This window comes from Opisthocomus hoazin, chromosome 1 (assembly GCF_030867145.1).
Source record: "Opisthocomus hoazin isolate bOpiHoa1 chromosome 1, bOpiHoa1.hap1, whole genome shotgun sequence".
NCBI lineage: Eukaryota > Metazoa > Chordata > Aves > Opisthocomiformes > Opisthocomidae > Opisthocomus > Opisthocomus hoazin.
In genome coordinates this window covers 3,535,382-3,555,849 of record NC_134414.1, presented here as the reverse complement: position 1 = coordinate 3,555,849, position 20,468 = coordinate 3,535,382, and the positions used below count along the sequence as shown (strand labels likewise).

Genomic DNA, 20,468 nt, shown 5'->3' with positions numbered 1-20,468 from the left:
TGGCTCATGTTCAGCCGGCTGTTGACCAGCACCCCAAGGTCCTTTTCTGCCAGGCAGCTCTCCAGCCACTACTCTCCAAGGCTCTAGCGTCACATGGGGATGTTGGCTCAACACTCTGAAGCTCGGCATCTCTGGTGCCAGGGGACACGACCACACTCAGAATCACCCATAACTTTCCTTAAAATTGTCAAAGACTGGGGATGGGTGATGAACTGGGCCTTGTCAGAGGCCATCATAGCCTATCTTGGTCCTGGGATGGCACTGACCATCTCCCCTGTCCTTGTGTGACACTTGGAGCTGAGACAAGGATTAAGAGCATCTCCTACGTGGAGGGTGGTAGGGGGTTCCATAACTCGCCTGGACTTCATCCCCACTGCCCTGCACTTAACCCTGTCCTTCAACACAGCCCCTGCCCCTCGGCCAAGGTGGGGGATCAGCAGAACCATCTCCATCTTCTCAAAAGCAGCCACCAAAATACCCGAAACCATCAGCAGCTGCACAAGCATTGTAACCCTGAATCTATCGCAGCCACCTGCCTTCACCCTGGCACGCTTGCCGGATCGTGAGTTGGCAGCTCTTGGTGCCGGGATGTTTTAGGTCTTTAAAGCATCGTAAGCACCTACACGGTGCTGGAAACGACGGTTCCTCAGGAGCGCTCTCCAAGCCCCCTGCGTCTCCAGCGCCTCTTCCAAGGCTCAGCGGAGCCATCGTCGGCCGATCCAGCAGTGGTTTCCTCGAGTAAAGCCAGCAGCATCGCACCATGGGGGCTCGGTTAATGCTTTTTAAATCCTTCCCCAGCTGCACGGGGTGGTGCTTGGGAGGGAGAGATGAGGCAAGAGCTGCCATCGAGCTTCCATGGGGATCTCGGCATTGAGGTCTACAGACACCGTGACCTGCTGCCACCAAAGCAGACCCCAACGTGGCACGGGGCGCCCCGAATCCAGCCCGGCAGCACCCACACCTCATGCACCCCCTGGGGTGCCACGCCACGTTCCCCATAGCCGGGGAGAAGCGAGGAGGTGACGCACGGCCCTGGCAAGAGTCTGCTCTCCCGTCCGCCAGCGCTCGGCCTCGCCGAGATGAGTTTTGCTTCCTTTTAAGGCCCTGCTGCTCCGCGCTCCCCTCTCCGGTATCTGCGGCCGAGCTGGCATCGCCTGTTGGGAGAGCAAAAACAACTCCCCGCACGCCGCCGGGACACCCTCCTGCCCGGCTCGGCCGCGCCGCTGGCCCGTTTGTTATTGTTACCCTACCTTAGCACCCAGCAGCGCTTCCTCGGATCCCCGCTCTGTTTTTCTTTAACTAGATAAAGGCCAGGAGGCCCCAAGAGCGGGAAACGCAGCGGGGTTTTTTTTCCGAGCAGGCTCTGCCCTGCGGGAAGGAGGGCTGTAAATCAGCCGAGCTGCGTCCCAAACAAGGGATGGGGATATATTTTTTTTTTTTAATCCCTCGGAGCAGAGTTTGTATCCCCTTCCCAGCGCACAGGCAGCCGCTGGTTCCTGGTTCAGAGGCAGTTTGTCTGACGGGCATCGAGAGTTTTGCGTCAGAGCAGCTGACGGAGCAACTTCTTCAGCTTCTCACCCCACCTGGAAAACAGGAACGGAGCTTCCTCCACCTGGAAAAAGGCTTTCAGGGAGGCTGAGCAAGGAAACACCGTAAAACGGGCAGAGAATATTAAATTGACACAGATCCTCTCCCACTGTGAGGGTGCAAACGCGGTCAATAAGGAGTTGGAGGGGAAAGAGGAGAGCCCTAAAAGATTTCTGGATCTCCAGGATGAGGTTTTGGACCCTAAGCACCACCACTGCTGAGTCTCGAGCTGACTGCGAGGCAGAAGATGTGCTCCTCGCTCCGAGAGCTGATGCCTGGCTGGGATCGGCCGCCACCTCCCAGACATTTCACCCCCCCCCCCAGCCAGTGGGTGCCAAACGGGTGACATCTGCCCACAGCAGCAGGAGGGAACCTTCTCCCTCCAACCAGCAGCTCGGTTTCTCGCTCCCACAGCGCCCGGGGACGCTCCCGCCTGGCCAACGGGGCATCCAGGGACCCGAGGCCCCCCTGGGGCTGGCAGCCCATGAAGTGCAGGGGGGGGGTGGGGAGTATTAGATCATGATTTTTGGAAGTCTGAAGTTCGCCTATGTCCTGCTTCTTCAGACATTAAGTCATTTTCCTGAGGAAGTCGCGTATGACGTTGATCTGGTTATAGAGGGAGTCGGGGTGGAGCGGCGAGCTCCACCTAGACCACGGCAGAGGTGAGGTGCAAGAGCAGCGGGACACGACGTCCTGTCAACGTCTGCCACCCGAAAAAGACTCAAGCGGTCAATTCAACCCGGATCCTGATAGTTTGAGATGTTCTCACCCACGCTTCAGGCGCTCTAAAAGGCTCAGTTTAACGCTTCCAGCCCTGGCTTCGATGGAAAAACTCTTTACCCACTTCACCAGTGATGTTCTTCCGTGCAGCCAAATGTCACAGCAAGCAGGGGAAATCAGGACGCAGCGCATCTTTTAACGAATAGCAAGGACAAAAGAAAAAAAAAAAGTCTTTATTTAATGGGTTTTGTTACTTCTTATTTTTCAAAATACACCCCCAATTCTACCAAGAAAAACAGAAACACTACAGCAGGGTTGTTTGGTTTTTTTTTTTTTGAACAGTGAAATTTTCTCCGTAAAAAGTTAAAACAAGGTTGTTCATTCTTTCCCCACGGACCTTTGCTGCCCACGTCACTCCAACGCACCACAAGAGCATGAAAACTTTTTCAGCCTGCACAGCAGGCTCCATGTTTGCACGTCCGAGCGCTGGGCCAGTTCTGCTTTACCTCCTCTTCCCATTATTTTTCCTACACATGTCCAGTGCAGAAAGTCCAGAGTTTAAGTTCTTAACACTTACAAGGAGCTGCACGAGGAGGGTGCTGAGCGATGAGGTTACCTTGGAACAGCCCTGACAGCAGCGATGTTTGCAGTGAGCAGCTGAACTCACCCAGCTAGGACACACATCAAGAGACAGTGCTGGTTTGAAGGAGGTCCTCTCACATCTGCCGAGGGTACAAGCTGCCTAGGGTGGTGTGACTTCAGTAGAGTCAACTGCTGGTCACTATTAGGTGCGTGTTCAAGTTTCTTCAGTCACCAACCTGATCCCCTGGTCAGAAGAACCATGTAAATACACTCAGTTGGCCCTTTTACTGGTCATGGGTTGGAATACTTTCAGCTGCGTGCCTGAAGACATTTCTTCCTTGGTTCAGACTCTTCAGACTTCATCTACCTTTCTGCCAACCACAAACACTTTAAAAAACAATATGAGCACACATATCCATACCTACGCTGGCCTAGTACTGCTCGGAAACAACCACTGATGACATCAGTTGGATCCCTCACCAGGCCGAGCTTCAGAAGTGCTCAGCACCCATCCTCTGGAAAATCTGGCTTTTTACATGGATCTATTGAATTTAGCACCAGAAAACCAGAAGGCATCCAAAATGACGACTCATTTCTGATTAACGGGACCGTAGCGCTTTATTCCTCTCCAATAACGGGTTTCTCTGGACCGTTTGCTGTGACACACTTCCTTCAGCAGGCAGATGACGAGATGTCCCAGAAAACAACTCTTCTGTTGTCTGGTTTACGCCTGTAAAAAAAAACTTCAGGCAAACCAAAACCTGTAAAACCAAAAAGCAGCGTGCAATTCTTCACAGACGACGACAGCAGGTACCTGATGGGGGTTATCAGAAGCCCTCTCTAAACACCCTCCCCTCTCACTCATTAACTTTCAAGGTTAACGATACAGTTCTTTCCCAATAACAGCGAAGCCTTCCCCCAGTTACACTGGAGCCAATTGTGTGGGAAGCCTCCAAGATGTTTTTGCAAAGACAGAGCACCAACAGTGCCCCGGTCTATAATTAGGCATCTGAGCCATTTACAGAGGATCCGTTCAAGGAAGAAAAGAGTAAGAGAATTTTATATGCGCTGCTTTGTCCAAAAAAGAGATTAGGAAAGGCAGAGCAAAAACTATTTACCAGTCTTAGGGGGAAAATTAAGTTCATTTCATTCAGTTCAAGCTGAAGCAGATGTTCAGTACTTGTGTGTGTGCCTCAAGACCTGCTATGTTGCAGCTTCTAACCAACGTGAACGTTCAGATCAATCTGGAGAGCTGGGGGGGTAAAAAGAGGGGAGAAAAACAAAAAAATACCACAACTCGACCCCTAATTTAGTCCATCTACCACTTGTGGAAGCAGCACTGAACAGGTGACAGGCTGTATTAAAAAAATAAAATTTCATGTGAACAGATTAACAGTCTTTGAAGAGTTCTTCTAAGCTTTGCTTCTACCTGGCGGTTCCCATACTGCTTAGAAAAGACGGGTGAAATTATCGCAGTACCAAATCAAACTTTTCTGCGATACAAAAATCTAGTCCAGAGAGCTTACTTACACAGTAAGCAAGATATCTTACGTAACTGAAGATGGCATGTTCTCCTCCAACGCAGCAGCTTTCAGAGAGCCACACAGAAAGAGCAACACTCCCAAGCTGCCAAGAGGACCGGGAGCAAGACCCAGTTTATTTCTTCTGAAAAAACCCCATGATGGAGACCTGTTTGTTGGCTCTGTTGGCAGTAGCTGCCCCTTTCTTCAGGTTCTTCCTCTCTTCCTTCGGTTCTTTCTTCGTAGGCAGCACAGGCTGTTTGTGTGCAGCTGGTGGCTTGGACTTGGCGAAGTCATCCTCGCTATCCGTACAGGATTCACTCTCGTAAACCTTCTCGGTCACTGGTTAAAAGAAAAGCAGAACAGATGATGATGGTTAAGCCCGTGCACCAAAGAACAGAGACCTCCCCACCGCAGCCTTCCCACCGCATTTCTGGAAACGAGCATTTTGGGTTTGAGGAGTACATGCCAGATACAGGAACTCAGTCCATTGCTCAAGGTCATGCGGTAGATCCAGACGACTGGACTGGCTTTCCATGCACTGAGTCAAACCACCTCTCCTCTTTCTTAAGCGTAAGATGGCAGGTTAATGACTCGGGAGCTTTAATGTCATCCAGCTGTTTGGAAACGGCTTGGTGTCACCATGCACATTCATTTGCAGGCCACGTGCACGCCTTGAACAGCAGCAGCCCAAGGCTCCTCACTGGCAAGGGCCCACAAGAGAATCACAGAATGGCAGGGGTGGGAAGGACCCTCTGGGGATCCCCTAGCCCAACCCCCTGCCGAAGCAGGGTCACCCAGAGCAGGCTGCACAAGACCACGTCCAGGTGGGTCTTGATTATCTCCAGAGAAGGAGAATCCACAACCTCCCTGGGCAGCCTGGGCCAGGGCTCTGTCACCCCCAGAGGGAAGAAGTTCTTCCTCATCTTCAGCTGGAACTTCCTCGGCTTCAGTTTGTGCCCGTTGCCCCTTGTCCTGTCGCTGGGCACCACTGGAAAGAGTCTGGCCCCGTCCTCCTGACACCCACCCTGCAGATATTTAGAGGCATTTCTAAGGTCCCCTCTCAGACTTCTCTTCTCCAGGCTGAACAAGCCCAGAGAAGAGGACAGTTCGCTCTCCAAACCTATGCAAGCGTTGCCCTCTTCTAGAAAGAGGGCCGAACCACGCTGAAGACCTCCACAGCTGCAACAGTTCTCTACTGTGGACTGGCCTGCAGCCATCAATTTGTTCTGCACAGGCTGACAAGCAGCTATCAAAAAGTGACGAATCTGAATGAGATCAGAATCCATCATTTAGCACTGGATGATGGAACATCTATTTTATGGTTAAAAGCCACCACTCTGACTTGGCCTGACTTCCCCAGGGGCCAAAAGCAACCAGATAGTCCTGAAATCCAGGCAAGACAATCTGGAGACAGACCCAGCTTTCCCCCATCAGCAACACGCACAGCAGACGGTCAGGGAAGAGCGAAGCTGATGGAGCAGCTTATCCTGGAGGCCATCATCAAGCAAGTGGAAGAAAAGAAGGTTATCAGGAGTAGTCAGCATGGATTCACCAAGGGGAAATCATGCCTGACCAATCTAATAGCTTTCTATGATGACATGACTGGCTGGGTAGACGAAGGGAGAGCCGTGGATGTTGTCTACTGGACTTCAGCAAGGCTTTCAACACAGTCTCCCATGATATCCCCCTAGGGAAGCTTGGGAAGTGTGGGCTGGATGAGTGGTCAGTGAAGTGGATTGAGAACTGGCTGAATGGCAGAACTCAGAAGGCTGTCATCAGTGGCGCTGAGTTTTAGTTGGAGGCTGGTAACGAGTGGTGTCCCTCAGGGGTCAGTACTGGGCCCAGTCTTGTTCAACTTCTTCATCAACGACCTGGATGAAGAGTTAGAATGTACCCTCAGCAAGTTTGCTGATGACACCAAACTGGGAGGTGTGGTAGATACACCAGCAGGCTGTGCTGCCATTCAGCGTGACCTGGACAGGCTGGAGAGTTGGGCACAGAGGAACCTGATGAGGTTCAACAAGGGCAAGTGCAGGGTCCTGCACCTGGGAAGGAACAACCTCATGCACCAGTACAGGCTTGGGGTGGACCTGCTGGAGAGCAGCCCTGTGGAGAGGGACCTGGGCGTCCTGGTGGACGACAGGTTAACCATGAGCCAGCAGTGTGGCCTGGGTGCCAAGAAGGCCAATGGGATCCTGGGGTGCATCAAGAAGAGTGTGGCCAGCAGGACGAGGGAGGTTCTCCTTCCCCTCTACACTGCCCTGGTGAGGCCTCATCTGGAGTACTGTGTCCAGTTCTGGGCTCCCCAGTTCAAGAAAGATGAGGAGCTACTGGAGAGAGTCCAGCGGAGGGCTGCGAGGATGAGGAGGGGACTAGAACATCTCCCCTACGAGGAGAGGCTGAGGGAGCTGGGCTTGTTCAGCCTGAAGAACAGAAGGCTGAGAGGGGACCTTATAAATGCTTATAAATCTCCTCAGGGTGGGTGTCAGGAGGATGGGGCCAAGCTCTTTTCAGTGGTGTCCAGTGACAGGACAAGGGGCAACGGGCACAAACTGAGGCACAGGAAGTTCCGTCTGAAGATGAGGAAGAACTTCTTCCCTCTGAGGGTGACGGAGCCCTGGAACAGGCTGCCCAGGGAGGTTGTGGAGTCTCCTTCTCTGGAGATATTCAAGACCCGCCTGGACAAGGTCCTGTGCAGCCTGCTGTAGGTGACCCTGCTTCAGCAGGAGGGTTGGACTAGATGACCCAGAGAGGTCCCTTCCAACCCCTACTATTCTGTGATTCTGTGAAGCAAACGTAGCACTTCTCAGAGATGAGAGAAGGAGCGCAAAACCTTGGGGGCAGCTTCTTTCCGTACAAGGTGGGCAAGCGCGACAACTACAAAGAAATCCCTTAAAAAAAATAAAACCAAACCCACGACTGCAACCAAGGACTACGAGTGAACGCGATTGCCAGCTCACTGCTGTCAGCATCTGGTGACGGAGAGCTCAGGGATATGAAACAATGCCCACGGAAATTAAACTGGAGTCAGCTCCGCTGATGAAAGCCATCGTTAGATACTAGTAAATGTTGTTGTATCAGCTTTCCCAGCAGTGCTCTGGTATTCTTCTAGTAAGCCATTTTTCTTTAGCAACTGTATTCTTTTAAACAGATGTCCTACTTCCCTTGTTCTGGGAAATTGGCTTTCACTTGTATTAATATATCAAATTAAATAAGGTTTTCTACGTAACCAGAGACCAGGAAGAGGAATGCGGTCTGAAATCCTGCTCCGCAGCGCTAGCGGACGCTCGATCAGGGACTGTAAACCCAAGCCAACCTCCCTCAGGAGGCTACCAGCTTGTCAGCAGACAGCTCTAACAGACCACCGGCCACTTCCTGAGCTTTAAATAGTTACCGCGCTGTCACCCCTGTCAGGAATTGTCAGTAACCCCCTCCAACTGTAAGATAACATGGCTTAGATTAACTTTCTTTTAACTGAGATCTCAGCTAAGCTTAAAAATCCTGTGTTTGCAGCAGCTACGGGCACACAGAGAGATACTGATGCCCAGCTCACAGGCAGACTCGCTAAATCACAGTAGCTCACATTACGCAAGCTCTGACCTAAGCCAGTGCTGCAAGATGAATTTGCCTACAACGTACACACACATCTTCCAACACACAAGTCCACGTGTGTCCTTTCAAGCTTTAGGAAGCGCGAGGTAGAAAGGCACGAGCTTCAACCTCAGCAGCTCCCCTTTGCTATAGGCTGAGAGCAGGCACTCGAACGAGTCCCAGTTGATGCCTGGTAATGTGCCTCGTGCTTAACTCCACAGATGCTTTAATTGCTCAGTTTCCCTCAGGGCTACTCCCCAAAGTAGTTTTGCTTTTTTGACACCGATTCCTTGCTATTGCAGCTATTGTGAAAATGATCAAATCATGGAGAAATATAAAGTACAGCCTAACCCTAATGTTAGGATTTAACGTCTCTTAAAACCTGGTCCTTGTTTAAAAAAAAAAAAAGGCAGGGAGAGAGGAAAAAAGCCCCTATATTTCAAAGAATAACAACAATTTACATTAGCCTGGGAGATTTGCAAGTTATTTAGCCTTCAAATGATTAGGCCTGCGCACGGAAAGTGTGGGGAAGGGAGGGGAGGGGAAGAGAGGGGAGAAACTGGACAACAACCAGACAGCAAGTTCAGCACAACAGACTGGCAGGTTTTTAGCACAGACAGCAGCACCTCCTCCCTACCCAGTTCCTCAGCATCCCAGCTCCATCCCTCTCTCCTTTCTAGAGGATCTGCTTCCCAAAGGCACAACAGGGGCTGGCATTTCCCTTTCCATCAAAAGGTGGTGGATATGAACTGTAAAACCAAAGGTCTGGATTTCACAAGAGACTGTTAAACCCCTGGGGGGGTGAAGAGAAGAGAAAGAACGGCAATCTTGCCAGCCCTGGCACGTTTGGAAAGGGCTGAACAGAAAAAGCAGCGCTCTTTGCTGGAAGCTGAACCCGGAAGAGTCATTACCGCGAGCTCTGGATGCAAACCTCGTTCAACTCAACTCCCCAGCTAACGCTTCTTTGTTCCATTTTCCTTCCAAGTGTTTTAATGGTTCTGTTTGGGACGGGAGAGCAAAACACCCCATAACGCAACTAGCCAAAGCAGTCAATAACTTTGTGAAAGTCCAATTCTTTGACAAAAATCCAGTACTTGAGATTTCAGTTACTAGCATAGCCAGTTGCTGAGTGCTAGCTTTATATTTCTTTAAGGGAGACACACAAAGTTAACAGGAAGCATAAGATACGATGATACAGACAGGTGCAAACAGACACAAGCTGACTTGCGTCCAGGCAGCTCCAAATCTGGGCCAAGCAAGCCTGTATCTCTCTACGCTTCTGCACAAGGACAAACCTGTACAACGGCAACAGGTCTTCCCCTAGAACTGGCTGAGCTCCCTTGACAAGCTCAGGAAGTGTGGGCTGGATGAGTGGTCAGTGAGGTGGATTGAGAACTGGCTGAATGGCAGAGCTCAGAGGGCTGTCATCAGTGGCACTGAGTCTGGTTGGAGGCCGGTAACCAGTGGTGTCCCTCAGGGGTCAGTACTGGGCCCAGCCTTGTTTAACTTCTTCATCAACGACCTGGATGAAGAGTTAGAATGTACCCTCAGCCAGTTTGCTGATGACACCAAACTGGGAGGTGTGGTAGATACACCAGCAGGCTGTGCTGCCATTCAGCGTGACCTGGATAGGCTGGAAAGCTGGGCAGAGAGGAACCTGATGAGGTTCAACAAGGGCAAGGGCAGGGTCCTGCACCTGGGGAGGAACAACCTCACGCACCAGTACAGGCTTGGGGTGGACCTGCTGGAGAGCAGCTCTGCGGAGAGGGACCTGGGTGTCCTGGTGGACGATAGGTTAACCATGAGCCAGCAGTGTGCCCTGGCTGCCAAGAAAGCCAATGGGATCCTGGGGTGCATCAAGAAGAGAGTGGCCAGCAGGACGAGCGAGGTTCTCCTTCCCCTCTACACTGCCCTGGTGAGGCCTCATCTGGAGTACTCTGTCCAGTTCTGGGCTCCCCAGTTCAAGAAAGATGAGGAGCTACTGGAGAGAGTCCAGCGGAGGGCTACGAGGATGAGGAGGGGACTGGAGCATCTCCCCTACGAGGAGAGGTTGAGGGAACTGGGCTTGTTCAGCCTGAAGAAGAGAAGGCTGCGAGGGGACCTTATAAATGCCTACAAATATCTGAAGGGTGGGTGTCAGGAGGATGGGGCCAAGCTCTTTTCAGTGGTGCCCAGCGACAGGACAAGGGGCAACGGGCACAAACTGAGGCACAGGAAGTTCCGTCTGAACATGAGGAAGAACTTCTTCCCTCTGAGGGTGATGGAGCACTGGAACAGGCTGCCCAGGGAGGCTGTGGAGTCTCCTTCTCTGGAGATATTCAAGACCCGCCTGGACAAGATCCTGTGCAGCCTACTGTAGGTGACCCTGCTTCGGCAGGGGGTTTGGACTAGATGACCCACAGAGGTCCCTTCCAACCCCTACTATTCTGTGATTCTGTGATTCTGGGGCTGACCTGCTGGAGAGCAGCTCTGCGGAGAGGGACTGGGAGTGCTGGGGGACGACAGGGTGACCATGAGCCAGCAGCGTGCCCTGGGTGCCAAGAAGGCCAATGGCATCCTGGGGTGCATCAAGAGGAGTGTGGGTAGCAGGTCCAGGGAGGTTCTCCTCCCCCTCTGCTCTGCCCTGGGGAGGCCCCATCTGCAGTGCTGTGTCCAGTTCTGGGCTCCCCAGTTCAAGAAAGATGAGGAGCTACTAGAGAGAGTCCAGCAGAGGGCTGCGAGGATGAGGAGGGGACTGGAGCATCTCTCCTATGAGGAGAGGCTGAGGGAGCTGGGCTTGTTCAGCCTGGAGAAGAGAAGGGTGAGAGGGGACCTTAGAAATGCTGATAAATATCTGCAGGGTGGGTGTCAGGAGGACGGGGCCAGACTCTTTCCAGTGGTGCCCAGCAACAGGACAAGGGGCAACAGGCACAAACTGAAGCACAGGAAGTTCCAGCTGAAGACGAGGAAGAACTTCTTCCCTCTGAGGGTGCCGGAGCCCTGGCCCAGGCTGCCCAGGGAGGCTGTGGAGTCTCCTTCTCTGGAGATATTCCAGCCCCGCCTGGCCGCGGTGCTGTGCAGCCTGCTCTGGGTGACCCTGCTTGGGCAGGGGGTTGGGCTGGGGGACCCACAGAGGGCCCTGCCAACCCCGAACATTCTGTGATTCTGTGAATCTCTTCCCTCCTGAAAGCAGGGCCGTCCTTATCAGAAATCCTCGAGAGGGTTTCTTCTGTTTAAGCCCCAACCTGTTCCTTGTGTATTTGGGATACTTAAAGTTTATATTAACATATAATCACGCTCTGCTGCACAGCTCTGGATTTTCCCCCCGAAAAGGAAAGAAAGCAAACAACAAAATGTCTCCCAGCCAGAAATTCTCCCAAAACCTAGACCTCTCTCTGCCTCATCTTTAAAAGCTTGCCTCTTTGGAGAGGAGCGCTAATGAAGAAAGTGCTCACGCTGGCAGAAGGGAAGGGAGAAGAACTGAAAGAAAATCTGCGAATAATCAAAAAGGAAGAAGGGTTCAGCTACAGCTCCGTGAGTCTCTACCCCGGCCTTCAGCAAAGGGTGGTTCAGTCTGGGAGCATGAGGTTGAAGTGGAATAAGAAAGTGATTTTGTCAACCTCTTTCTAAGCCTGGGAGAGGCTGGCCTCTAAAAGCCTTCAACACATCTTCAATAAAGTTAGTTCCAGTGAGGTGCAGGAGACAGCTAGTCTTACCCATGCAGCCTTCTTCTTCGTCAATAAACATTTTGGATTTCAGCACACGCTTCCGCTTCCTCTTCCTCCCTCCAGCTGAAACCTGCAGGACATAGCAGTACTGTGAGAAATCAAGAGTTAAGGCCCCGTGCACGTACACAGGTCATAAAAGCATTAGCCCCAGGAGTGAAATCTAGTCTCTCTAATGAAGCTGAGCACGATATGCTGACTAATCCCATCCCTTCCCAGGATATCCTAGTCTCATTTTTGCTAACGCCATAATTCTCCCCCTCCTACTTGGACAAACTTCAGAAAGACAAAATACAACTTAAAAGAGACAGCAAGCCTTCAGGTCTGCCAGCACAGGGGGCACATTCCTCTTCTGGGGCTTGTGACATTTTGAGATGTGTTTAGTTAGGTGAGAAGGTGGCACCGGGATTGTCCCATCGTACCTCTGAAGACTGAGGAAATAACAAGGAGTGTGAGACATCAGAACTCCTGCCGTGACAAGCAGTGGCACTTTCAGTAAAACTACACATATTTGCTCAGCTCAGAGGTTAACTTCTTGCCAGTCACAGCCTGCCTGCCTTACACAGCAGCTTCCCTGCGACACAAGGGTCAATATCAAGAGTCTCTGGTTTCATTTCTGTCCCTGCCCCGACTTCTGAGACCAAGATTCAGAGGGAAGAGCGTTCAAATATGAGCCACAATTCATAGAACCATCAGGAGAGAAAAAGAGAAGACAACAGAAAACTGCACTATGTCGGCAGAGAAGCTAGAGTTTAAATAACAGCCTAGAAAATTAATGAACTCGTGAACATGGTGGATTCTTTCAAGCAGGATGACATGCTGGAGCTGACAGGCAAACAGGGCCTTCCCTCTAGCATCTGAAAAGCGATTGGGAAGTCCCCACTGAGCCACATAAAAACAGAAGTTAATCACCTTAATAGGCTCTTACCTCTGTGGATGCAGGCTCTAGGTCAGTTTTCAGAGCAGGTACAGGAGGTGGTGATGGAGCTTTCTCTTCCTCAGGTGTGGGACACAGTGGGAGATCTGCTAAGAAGATAAACATCTTGATAGCACACAGGCCTAATGCCTCCTTGCAGCTACCCTTTTGTCTCCTCATTTCATTTAACTCTGAGCCATTGCTTGTAACCTGTATTTGGATCAAGGTTTACAAGTTCTCGCTCAGATTTGTTTAATGCAAGTCAGGACAAATCATTCGAAGCGGTCAGCCTCCAGCCAGACTGCTGGCCCTATGCTAAGGTGCTACGTGCTGCAGTTCCCAAAGGGAGGATGGGATGGGAGGAAGAAGTGTGTTAGGGATTTCCAGTAAGCCAAGATCACTTCCACCAAACGAAGCTTTGAAAACAGGCACAGAAACCAGCATGTTTTAGCCATATATTTTACTTGCTCATTAAAAAGAGGGACTAATTTGTTTAGAAATTGAAAGAGTCAGGGTTTAAGACTACGTATTCCCAAATCACTGGATGATCTCAGTTTCTCTCCCTCGCTGTTTAAAACAGTCACTGCTTCACAGGTGGTGCTACACATCCCAAACAATCCATGCTATTAGCTTGGAACTACCTTAATCCAAGAATTAAGCGCAATATACTATTACCCACCCTAAAAGATTGTTAAGGGACACCCCAACTTTTCATTTGAAAAACAAACAAAAAACCAAACCACCCCAAAAAGCTAAGCCCATTCTCTCATCTGCCACCATCTATGATCTCCTCCAGGTGCAAGGACGGAAAGCGAAACCCTTTCAATGCCAAAACTGATTGAAATGGTCAAGGCCACCTTCACAAATTTGTAAAGAGCAAAACCAGCTCTGAAGCCTCTGACAGCACTGCCAAACGGGGCCTTAGCGAGACCGGTAGGGCTGACAGACATGAGAAAAGGCCAGGGTCACTCTTCTGTGGGGCTGGCAGGGAGGCAGAGCCGTGACAGTGAAGAAAAATCAGCGCAGGGCAAGAGGGGAAGGAGCAGCACCTTGCACCACGCACCGTGATTAATTTAAATGGCTTTAAGGAACCCTCTCCAAGCCCAAGTGAGAAACGCTGCCGTGCAAGCCCTCCAATGTGGGGGAGAGCTCGGAATGTGGGGGAAGAAACTCCTCGCCTGACCTCTTGCTTAACAACAACAACGATGCCGCTGGACGGGAGGACAGAGTGCCTGCCTGGCTTCTCCTCCCAGCTCTGCTGGCCGTGTTCATCCTGTCATTGTAACACGATTTCTGGATCTGTAGCTGTCCCAGCCGATTAGGTCAGTGTTAAGAGTTATGACTGTGCCAGGCACCCGGCCAACTGACCTTCATAGGTTAAGAAGGGCTCAAGTGAAACAGTGGTTGTCTGCCAAGGCTAAATAATAAATTACATTCTTCAAACAAGGACTCAACCTCCTAACTACTTCAGTAAGCGAGGCACAGAAATGCAAACAGAGTGGGATAACATGACTCGGTATTTCACCTTGCTCCAAAGAGCTGGGTCTGGCAGCTGCGCAATGATAAAACCAAACAACGGATCTGCTCTAAGGTGCTAACTGCTGGGGCAGCCGGGACCGCGGCCGAGGAGCTGCGGGGAGCTCAAAATTCTCAATATTTATCACAGTCTCACAGCAACTGCAGGCTGAAGCGCCCGTACGCTGCACAGCCCCACACCCGCTTCACGGACTACCCGGGCTGGCCACAACAATTCCAGAATATTTTTTTAAGAGAGCGTAGGCCAAGAGGGCTGAAAACCAGCCTGGTGAAAATCTGCCACCTCTGCCGTGCTCGAGCAGAGCCTGCTGCAGGCGTTTCCAGGGTGTTAACTCCACTCTGCTTGCTTGGGGGAAATCTGGGCTTTTCTTCAGCCTTCTTCAAACAAGTTCCCCCAGCTTTTGGCCGGCAGAAGGCACCTTCTCCCCACGTCGGAGCGTTTCGGACTGCCATCAAGCTGCGCCTCTATTACTTTATTATCCTCTTCTAGCCAACGCAGCCCTCTGACATGTGATAACTCCTGAGTCAACCTCTAGCTGCTGCCCACAGTTTACTCAACAGCAACAGCTGCATGAAATGGATACAAGTTGGGCAATTGGATGTACCAAAGATTTAAATCCTGGCTTTGTTCAGTTTGCTCTGACCCTGCCTGGAAAAACTGTGAGAAGCTTTAGTGCTTCTACTGCGGCTCTCCGAAACCGATAGAGTTTGTGGGTTACAGTGCCACTGAAATCACCCTCCAAAGTGGCTGTAAAACACTTGTCAACACTGCGAAACGCTGCCTGTGTTGGTATAGCTGAAGCTGCCAAAACCTCCTGTCCTCTGTGGACACACTTGTGTAGTTTATTCTGGCACTGGACGCAAAACAACCTGCAGTGACTAAGGCACCCTCATACCAATATAACTTTTTAATGAAAAATCATTTAAATGGAGAGGATTGTGCCTTATGCCCGCTCTGTATTTTCAACTCGGTACAATGTGCTGACACTCGTGTAAGAGGAGCTTATTTTGGGCTAATTTCAGTACATTAAGAGCAGACTAATATAGAACAACGCAGAAGACTTGCCCCGCCATACAGCGCTCCGCACCAGCCGTATGGACCCCGTTTCAAACCCACAAAACGTCGTGAAGTCTGCCCTGAAAAAGGGCAGCGGTTTTACTAGCAGCTACACAGGTGGAGCCCTGTCTGAACGCCGCTCAATCACAGCAGCGGCTGCGGACAAACGTCCTCTTGTATCCGCGGCTGTGCCCGCGGGAAGGGTTAGCGGCCCTGCCCGAGGCCGGTGCCTCCTCGAGCCGCCTCGGCAAGAACCTCCTCGCTTGCTTCGAGCCGAGCTCAGCCAGGTTAGCGTAAGCAGCAGCTAGACTGATGGCCTTTGACACCGGCTCTGGCGGTGCGGCTTCCCACATTGCGTTCTGCGTGATTAAAACCGACCCCTCGCTCATCCGCGGGCGAGCGACGCAGGCGGCGGATGAGCCGTGTGCCCCGCATACGGCGCCTTCCTCCCCGCTCCCACCGGGATGCGGCGCGGAACAACGTCGCTCCAGGCCCCGTTCCCCTCGCTGATGCCGCTGATTCAAACTGCCCCTGCTCTCTGGAGAAACCCGTTTCCAGCCTTCCCAAGGATACACGCTCTCAAAGCCCAGCTCCTGTACTCTTTTTTTTTTTTAAATTATTTGTTTCATCCAACTTACGCTCTTCTACTTGAATACTGAACGTCATATTATCAGTTTGGATTCAATATGAATATTTCAATGAATTCAAAGCTTATCTTCTCTCATCCCGTTGGATTTAGCAGGGCAAGCAGCAGAACCAAACAGCCGAACGCAGACCTCATCAGAGAGCCATTAGCTTAGAAAGGAGGAACAGAGAAGCTCACTTGATTCTAATCTTTCCCTTTTGATAGAGGAAATAGTATGAATCTAACCCAAGTAATACACAAATCTGTATATGCAAACTATAATTTGCATAAATTTACAATTCTAATACACAACACAAAGCTGATTCTCGACATAATGGAAAGAACCAAGAGGGCCAACACGCAGGAGGAGCAGCAGCAGCGACAAGCAAATTCTCCAAACAGAAAGTCAAAATTTCTGTGTACACCTCCAGTAGACTGCATAGAGGTAAACCAAACACCGACCCTCCCCACAGAGGAGCAGGTGGGTAGCCTAACTTGCATTGTTTTTCATCTCCAAAGCTCCTGAGAATGAGGTTAACATGACAACTGGGCCCCCAACCAGACCAGAGGACCAGACCCACGGTTTCTAATTGCAAACCCAGTTAATCCATGCTTAAGAACACAAACAAGGCAGAGCAACTAAACAGACCTACTGCGTGCGCTGAGGCAGGAGCACAGGCACAGCCTCTGGACCACACCTTGGAGTAAACGAAACCAGAAGGCACCACGTTCAAAGGCACTGACTAAGCACTGACTAACCCTCAGCAAGTCTGCAGAACCCTCAGCAAGTTTGCAGATGACACCAAGCTGAGTGGTGCGGTTGACAAGCCAGAAGGATGGGATGGCATCCAGAGGGACCTGGAGAAGCTCGAGAAGTGGGGCTGTGTGAACCTCAAGAGGTTCAACAAGGCCAAGGGCAAGGTCCTACACCTGGGTCAGGGCAATCCCCGGTACCAACACAGGCTGGGGGATGAAGGGATGGAGAGCAGCCCTGCCCAGGACTTGGGGGTGCAGGGGGGTGAAAGCTGGCCAGGACCCGGCAGTGTGCACTGGCAGCCCCGAAGGCCAACCGTGCCCTGGGCTGCATCCCCAGCAGCGTGGGCACAGGGCGAGGGAGGGGATTCTGCCCCTCTGCCCCGCTCTGCTGAGACCCCCCAGGAGTCCTGCGTCCAGCTCTGGAGCCCTCAGCACAGGACAGAGCTGGAGCTGTGGGAGCGGGGCCAGAGGAGGCCCCAGCAATGATGCGAGGGCTGGAACCCCTCTGCTGGGAGGAGAGGCTGGGAGAGCTGGGGCTGCTCAGCCTGGAGATGAAGAGGCTGCGGGGAGACCTTATTGTGGCCTTTCAGCGCCTGGAGGGGCCTATAGGAAAGATGGGGAAAATCTTTTTAGCAAGGCCTGTTGTGACAGGACAAGGAGCAATGGCGTTAAACTATGTGAGGGGAGATTTAGACTGGATGGAAGGAAGAAATTTTTTTTATGATAAGGGTGGTGAAACACCGGAACGGGTTGCCCAGAGAGGTAGTAGAGGCCCCATTGGTGGGAACGTTCAAGCCCAGGTTGGACAGGGCTCTGAGCAACCTGATCCAGCTGGAGATGTCCCTGCTTACTGCAGGGGGGCTGGGCTAGATGGCCCCTAAAGGTCCCTTCCAACCCAAAGCATTCCGTGATTCCGCACATGCTAGTGTCATACAGGTATTCAGCAAGAGACCAGAGCTCTAATATTCAAAACCAGAAGTGGATACGCAGCAAGCAAGAGTCTGCAGTACTCTCTGTAGAAAGCGCTCCTCAATTTATGACAGTCTTATGGCACTGCTCTTAGTCTCAGCAGATTACAGAATCACAGAATGGTCGGGGTTGGCAGGGCCCTCTGGGGATCACCCAGCCCAACCTCCTGCTGAAGCAGGGTCACCCAGAACAGGCTGCACAGCACCGCGTCCAGACGGGTCTTGAGTATCTCCAGAGAAGGAGACTCCACAGCCCCTCTGGGCAGCCTGGGCCAGGGCTCCATCACCCTCAGAGGGAAGAAGTTCTTCCTCCTCTTCAGCTGGAACTTCCTGTGCTTCAGTTTGTGCCTGTTGCCCCTTGTCCTGTCGCTGGGCACCACTGAAAAGAGTCTGGCCCCGTCCTCCTGACATCCACTCTGAAGAAATTTCTAAGGTCCCCTCTCAGAGTTCTCTTCTCCAGGCTGAACAAGCCCAGCTCCCTCAGCCTCTCCTCGTAGGAGAGATGCTCCAGTGCCCTCACCATCCTCGTAGCCGTCCTCTGGACTCTCTCCAGTAGCTCCTCATCTTTCTTGAACTGGGGAGCCCAGAACTGGACACAGCACTGCAGATGGGGCCTCACTAGGGCAGTGTAAAGGGGGAGGAGAAAAATTAAAAAGGGCTCTAACAAAAGTAGAGAAGGGAAACGGACTGTGTGGTCACCTCTGCACTTCCTGCGTGCTCAGAGCACCGTCATGAACACAGGAGGCTGAGGGTCCCCAGCTCCTGGCAGCACAGGGAAGACTGAACCAACGAGCTTCCACGCTTCAAAGTGCAGCCCCTCCGCACGCCCGAAACACGGGGCTCGTTGCTGCCTGCTCTCGTTAGCAGAGAATGGACGAGCTGAGAGATTCCAGCCCAGCAACGAGCTGGAATCAGCTGGAATCAGCTTCAAGTGGCTGAACGGGCCGAGTTCTTCCCCCTTCAGAGCTAAACAACGCAGCTTGTCAGTAGGCTGGGTGATGAGTAAATGGAAAGACCAGATAATAGTTTACAAACATTTAAAGAAATAAATACCAAAGAGTGTGGGCATATGTAATTTTTTTTTAAGGCCAAGGAGCTGCACACAGGAATGTGACGAAATTAAGGCTGATCATGATGAACAACTTCCTGAGAGATCTATCATCCTGTGGGACAGCCCGAGTAGAAGTGATGGATGCCTGATGACGGAGATCGTTTGAAATTATGCTGGGCAAAACAGAAAGCATGAAAACAGGCCTAAGGTGGCATGGCGACTGCCAAGATCCCCAACAGTATTCGCCTCTCTAACTTGCCTTACAGATTCTCTTCATTTCGTAGTTGTTTCTCACGTGCTAGCCACGCTAAAGAAGAAAACAGCTTTAGTTCTCCCGCTGGAGTCCACCTCCTCGCTAACACAACCTATCTGCTGCTTCACCTTTTTTTACCAGAGCTGTACACCAGACTGGTGGTTTCAATTATTTATCCACGATGATCCCTGAATTCTTCTCCTGATCAGCTTGTTGGATGACTGTTCCCTTTAGCACATACTCCCTAGCTCAATCCCAAATTATTTTCCAGTTATCTTGAACAGCATTTGTCACCTCAATTATCCAAATTCTTTGGAATCTTGGAATCTGGCCCTGCTGTTCCTCATCATAAGCCTGAACCTTGCAACGTTCTGGGCACCCCATGCCTGTCAAATCCAACAGCCAGTGAGAAGATGCAGAGTTGCATTGGATATGGCTCAACTGTTTTGCCTCCAGTTGCTCTATTATCTGCTTGGGTTTTTGTTTTGTTTTGTGTGTTTTTTTTTTTTTTGTTTTTTTTTTTTTTTTTTTTTTTTTTTTAAGTCTTGCTTCCAATGCTGTCTTCCAGGCCATTTCTATAAACAGACAGAATAAAGATACTAAAAATGACCCTGGGAGGCGGGGAGGTCACTTTGCTAGTGTTTACTCACCCAGTAAACTGGTTCAGACCAGTCCTACAACTCTGGAAGGCACGCTATCTTTCACAAGAGATTTGAGAACCACCTTTCATAAGAGATTTGGGCACCTCCTTCCCCCACGTCAGTGTGACTGGCAGCACACTTGGTCACGAGACAGCCGGATCTGAGCTAAGCTAAAACAAAGACTGAATGACTGAGGCATCTCAACTGCATGCCCAAGAGCTTGCAGCATAAGATACACAGAAAGCTCAAACTACAACCGCTTGCACGGTCTTTAGTCCTCTAAACTGTTCCCTCAATTGTTGACCAACAGCCTGGGGTAGTAAGAGAGTCGAAATCAGGCCCCTGACCTATATGCCTGGCTGTTTACACACGTTTTTACCTTCCTCGTCACTGCTGTCAGACTGAAGCTGTTTGATTCGCTTCCTCTTTTTCTTCAGACTTTCAGGATCTCTTTCTTCCTCATTATCCGACTTGTCCACCCTCTTCATTTTACTGCCACAAAATGAAAAAATGAACACGTGTTATCCTTTCTGCATGCATGAAAGCATCAGACACATTTAGACAAGCATGTTCCTGACTGAAGTCCTGCTAGCAAGGAAATCAAACACCTCTGTACCTCTTAAAACAATGAGCATCACATACACCGAAGTATACTCACCTGTATAATCAGGTATACGTGCACGAGCGTTTTCAAGCCTCTCATCCCTACCCATATCCAGTTCTCCAAAACAAGGAGGATTTCTTTAGCCCCTCTGCAGTTCAACGCTTTGCCCAGTACCTCATCTAGCTTGGCCACAACAAGCTGGCAAGAGCGGCTTTCTGATCTTGTCTCTGTAGCTCAGGCTCCCAAACACTCCTGTCCCCAACAGCATCGCTCAGAAGCTCTTTTGACAGACTGCTTGCCACTGACTGACTATGAGGTAGTGTCTCAGAATCCTGGAGCCATTTTTAAAGACTA

At 51.0% G+C, this 20,468-nt stretch overlaps 1 protein-coding gene across 3 annotated transcripts in view; it reads right to left on the bottom strand.

Moving 5' to 3' along the window:
• Positions 1-2,543: 2,543 nt before the first annotated feature.
• Positions 2,544-20,468, bottom strand: part of POLD3 (DNA polymerase delta 3, accessory subunit) — a 48,310-nt gene continuing 30,385 nt past the window's right edge. For 2 of the 3 annotated variants that reach the window (XM_075414766.1, XM_075414750.1), the window contains exons 9-12: positions 19,890-20,002; positions 12,636-12,733; positions 11,699-11,780; positions 2,544-4,751 (exon numbers count right to left, since the gene is read on the bottom strand). In XM_075414766.1, coding sequence (XP_075270881.1) covers positions 4,546-4,751; positions 11,699-11,780; positions 12,636-12,733; positions 19,890-20,002 — 499 coding nt within the window. In that variant the 3' untranslated portion in view covers positions 2,544-4,545. The remainder of the gene's footprint in view (positions 4,752-11,698; positions 11,781-12,635; positions 12,734-19,889; positions 20,003-20,468) is intronic. The other variant, XM_075414759.1, reaches the window with a different exon arrangement.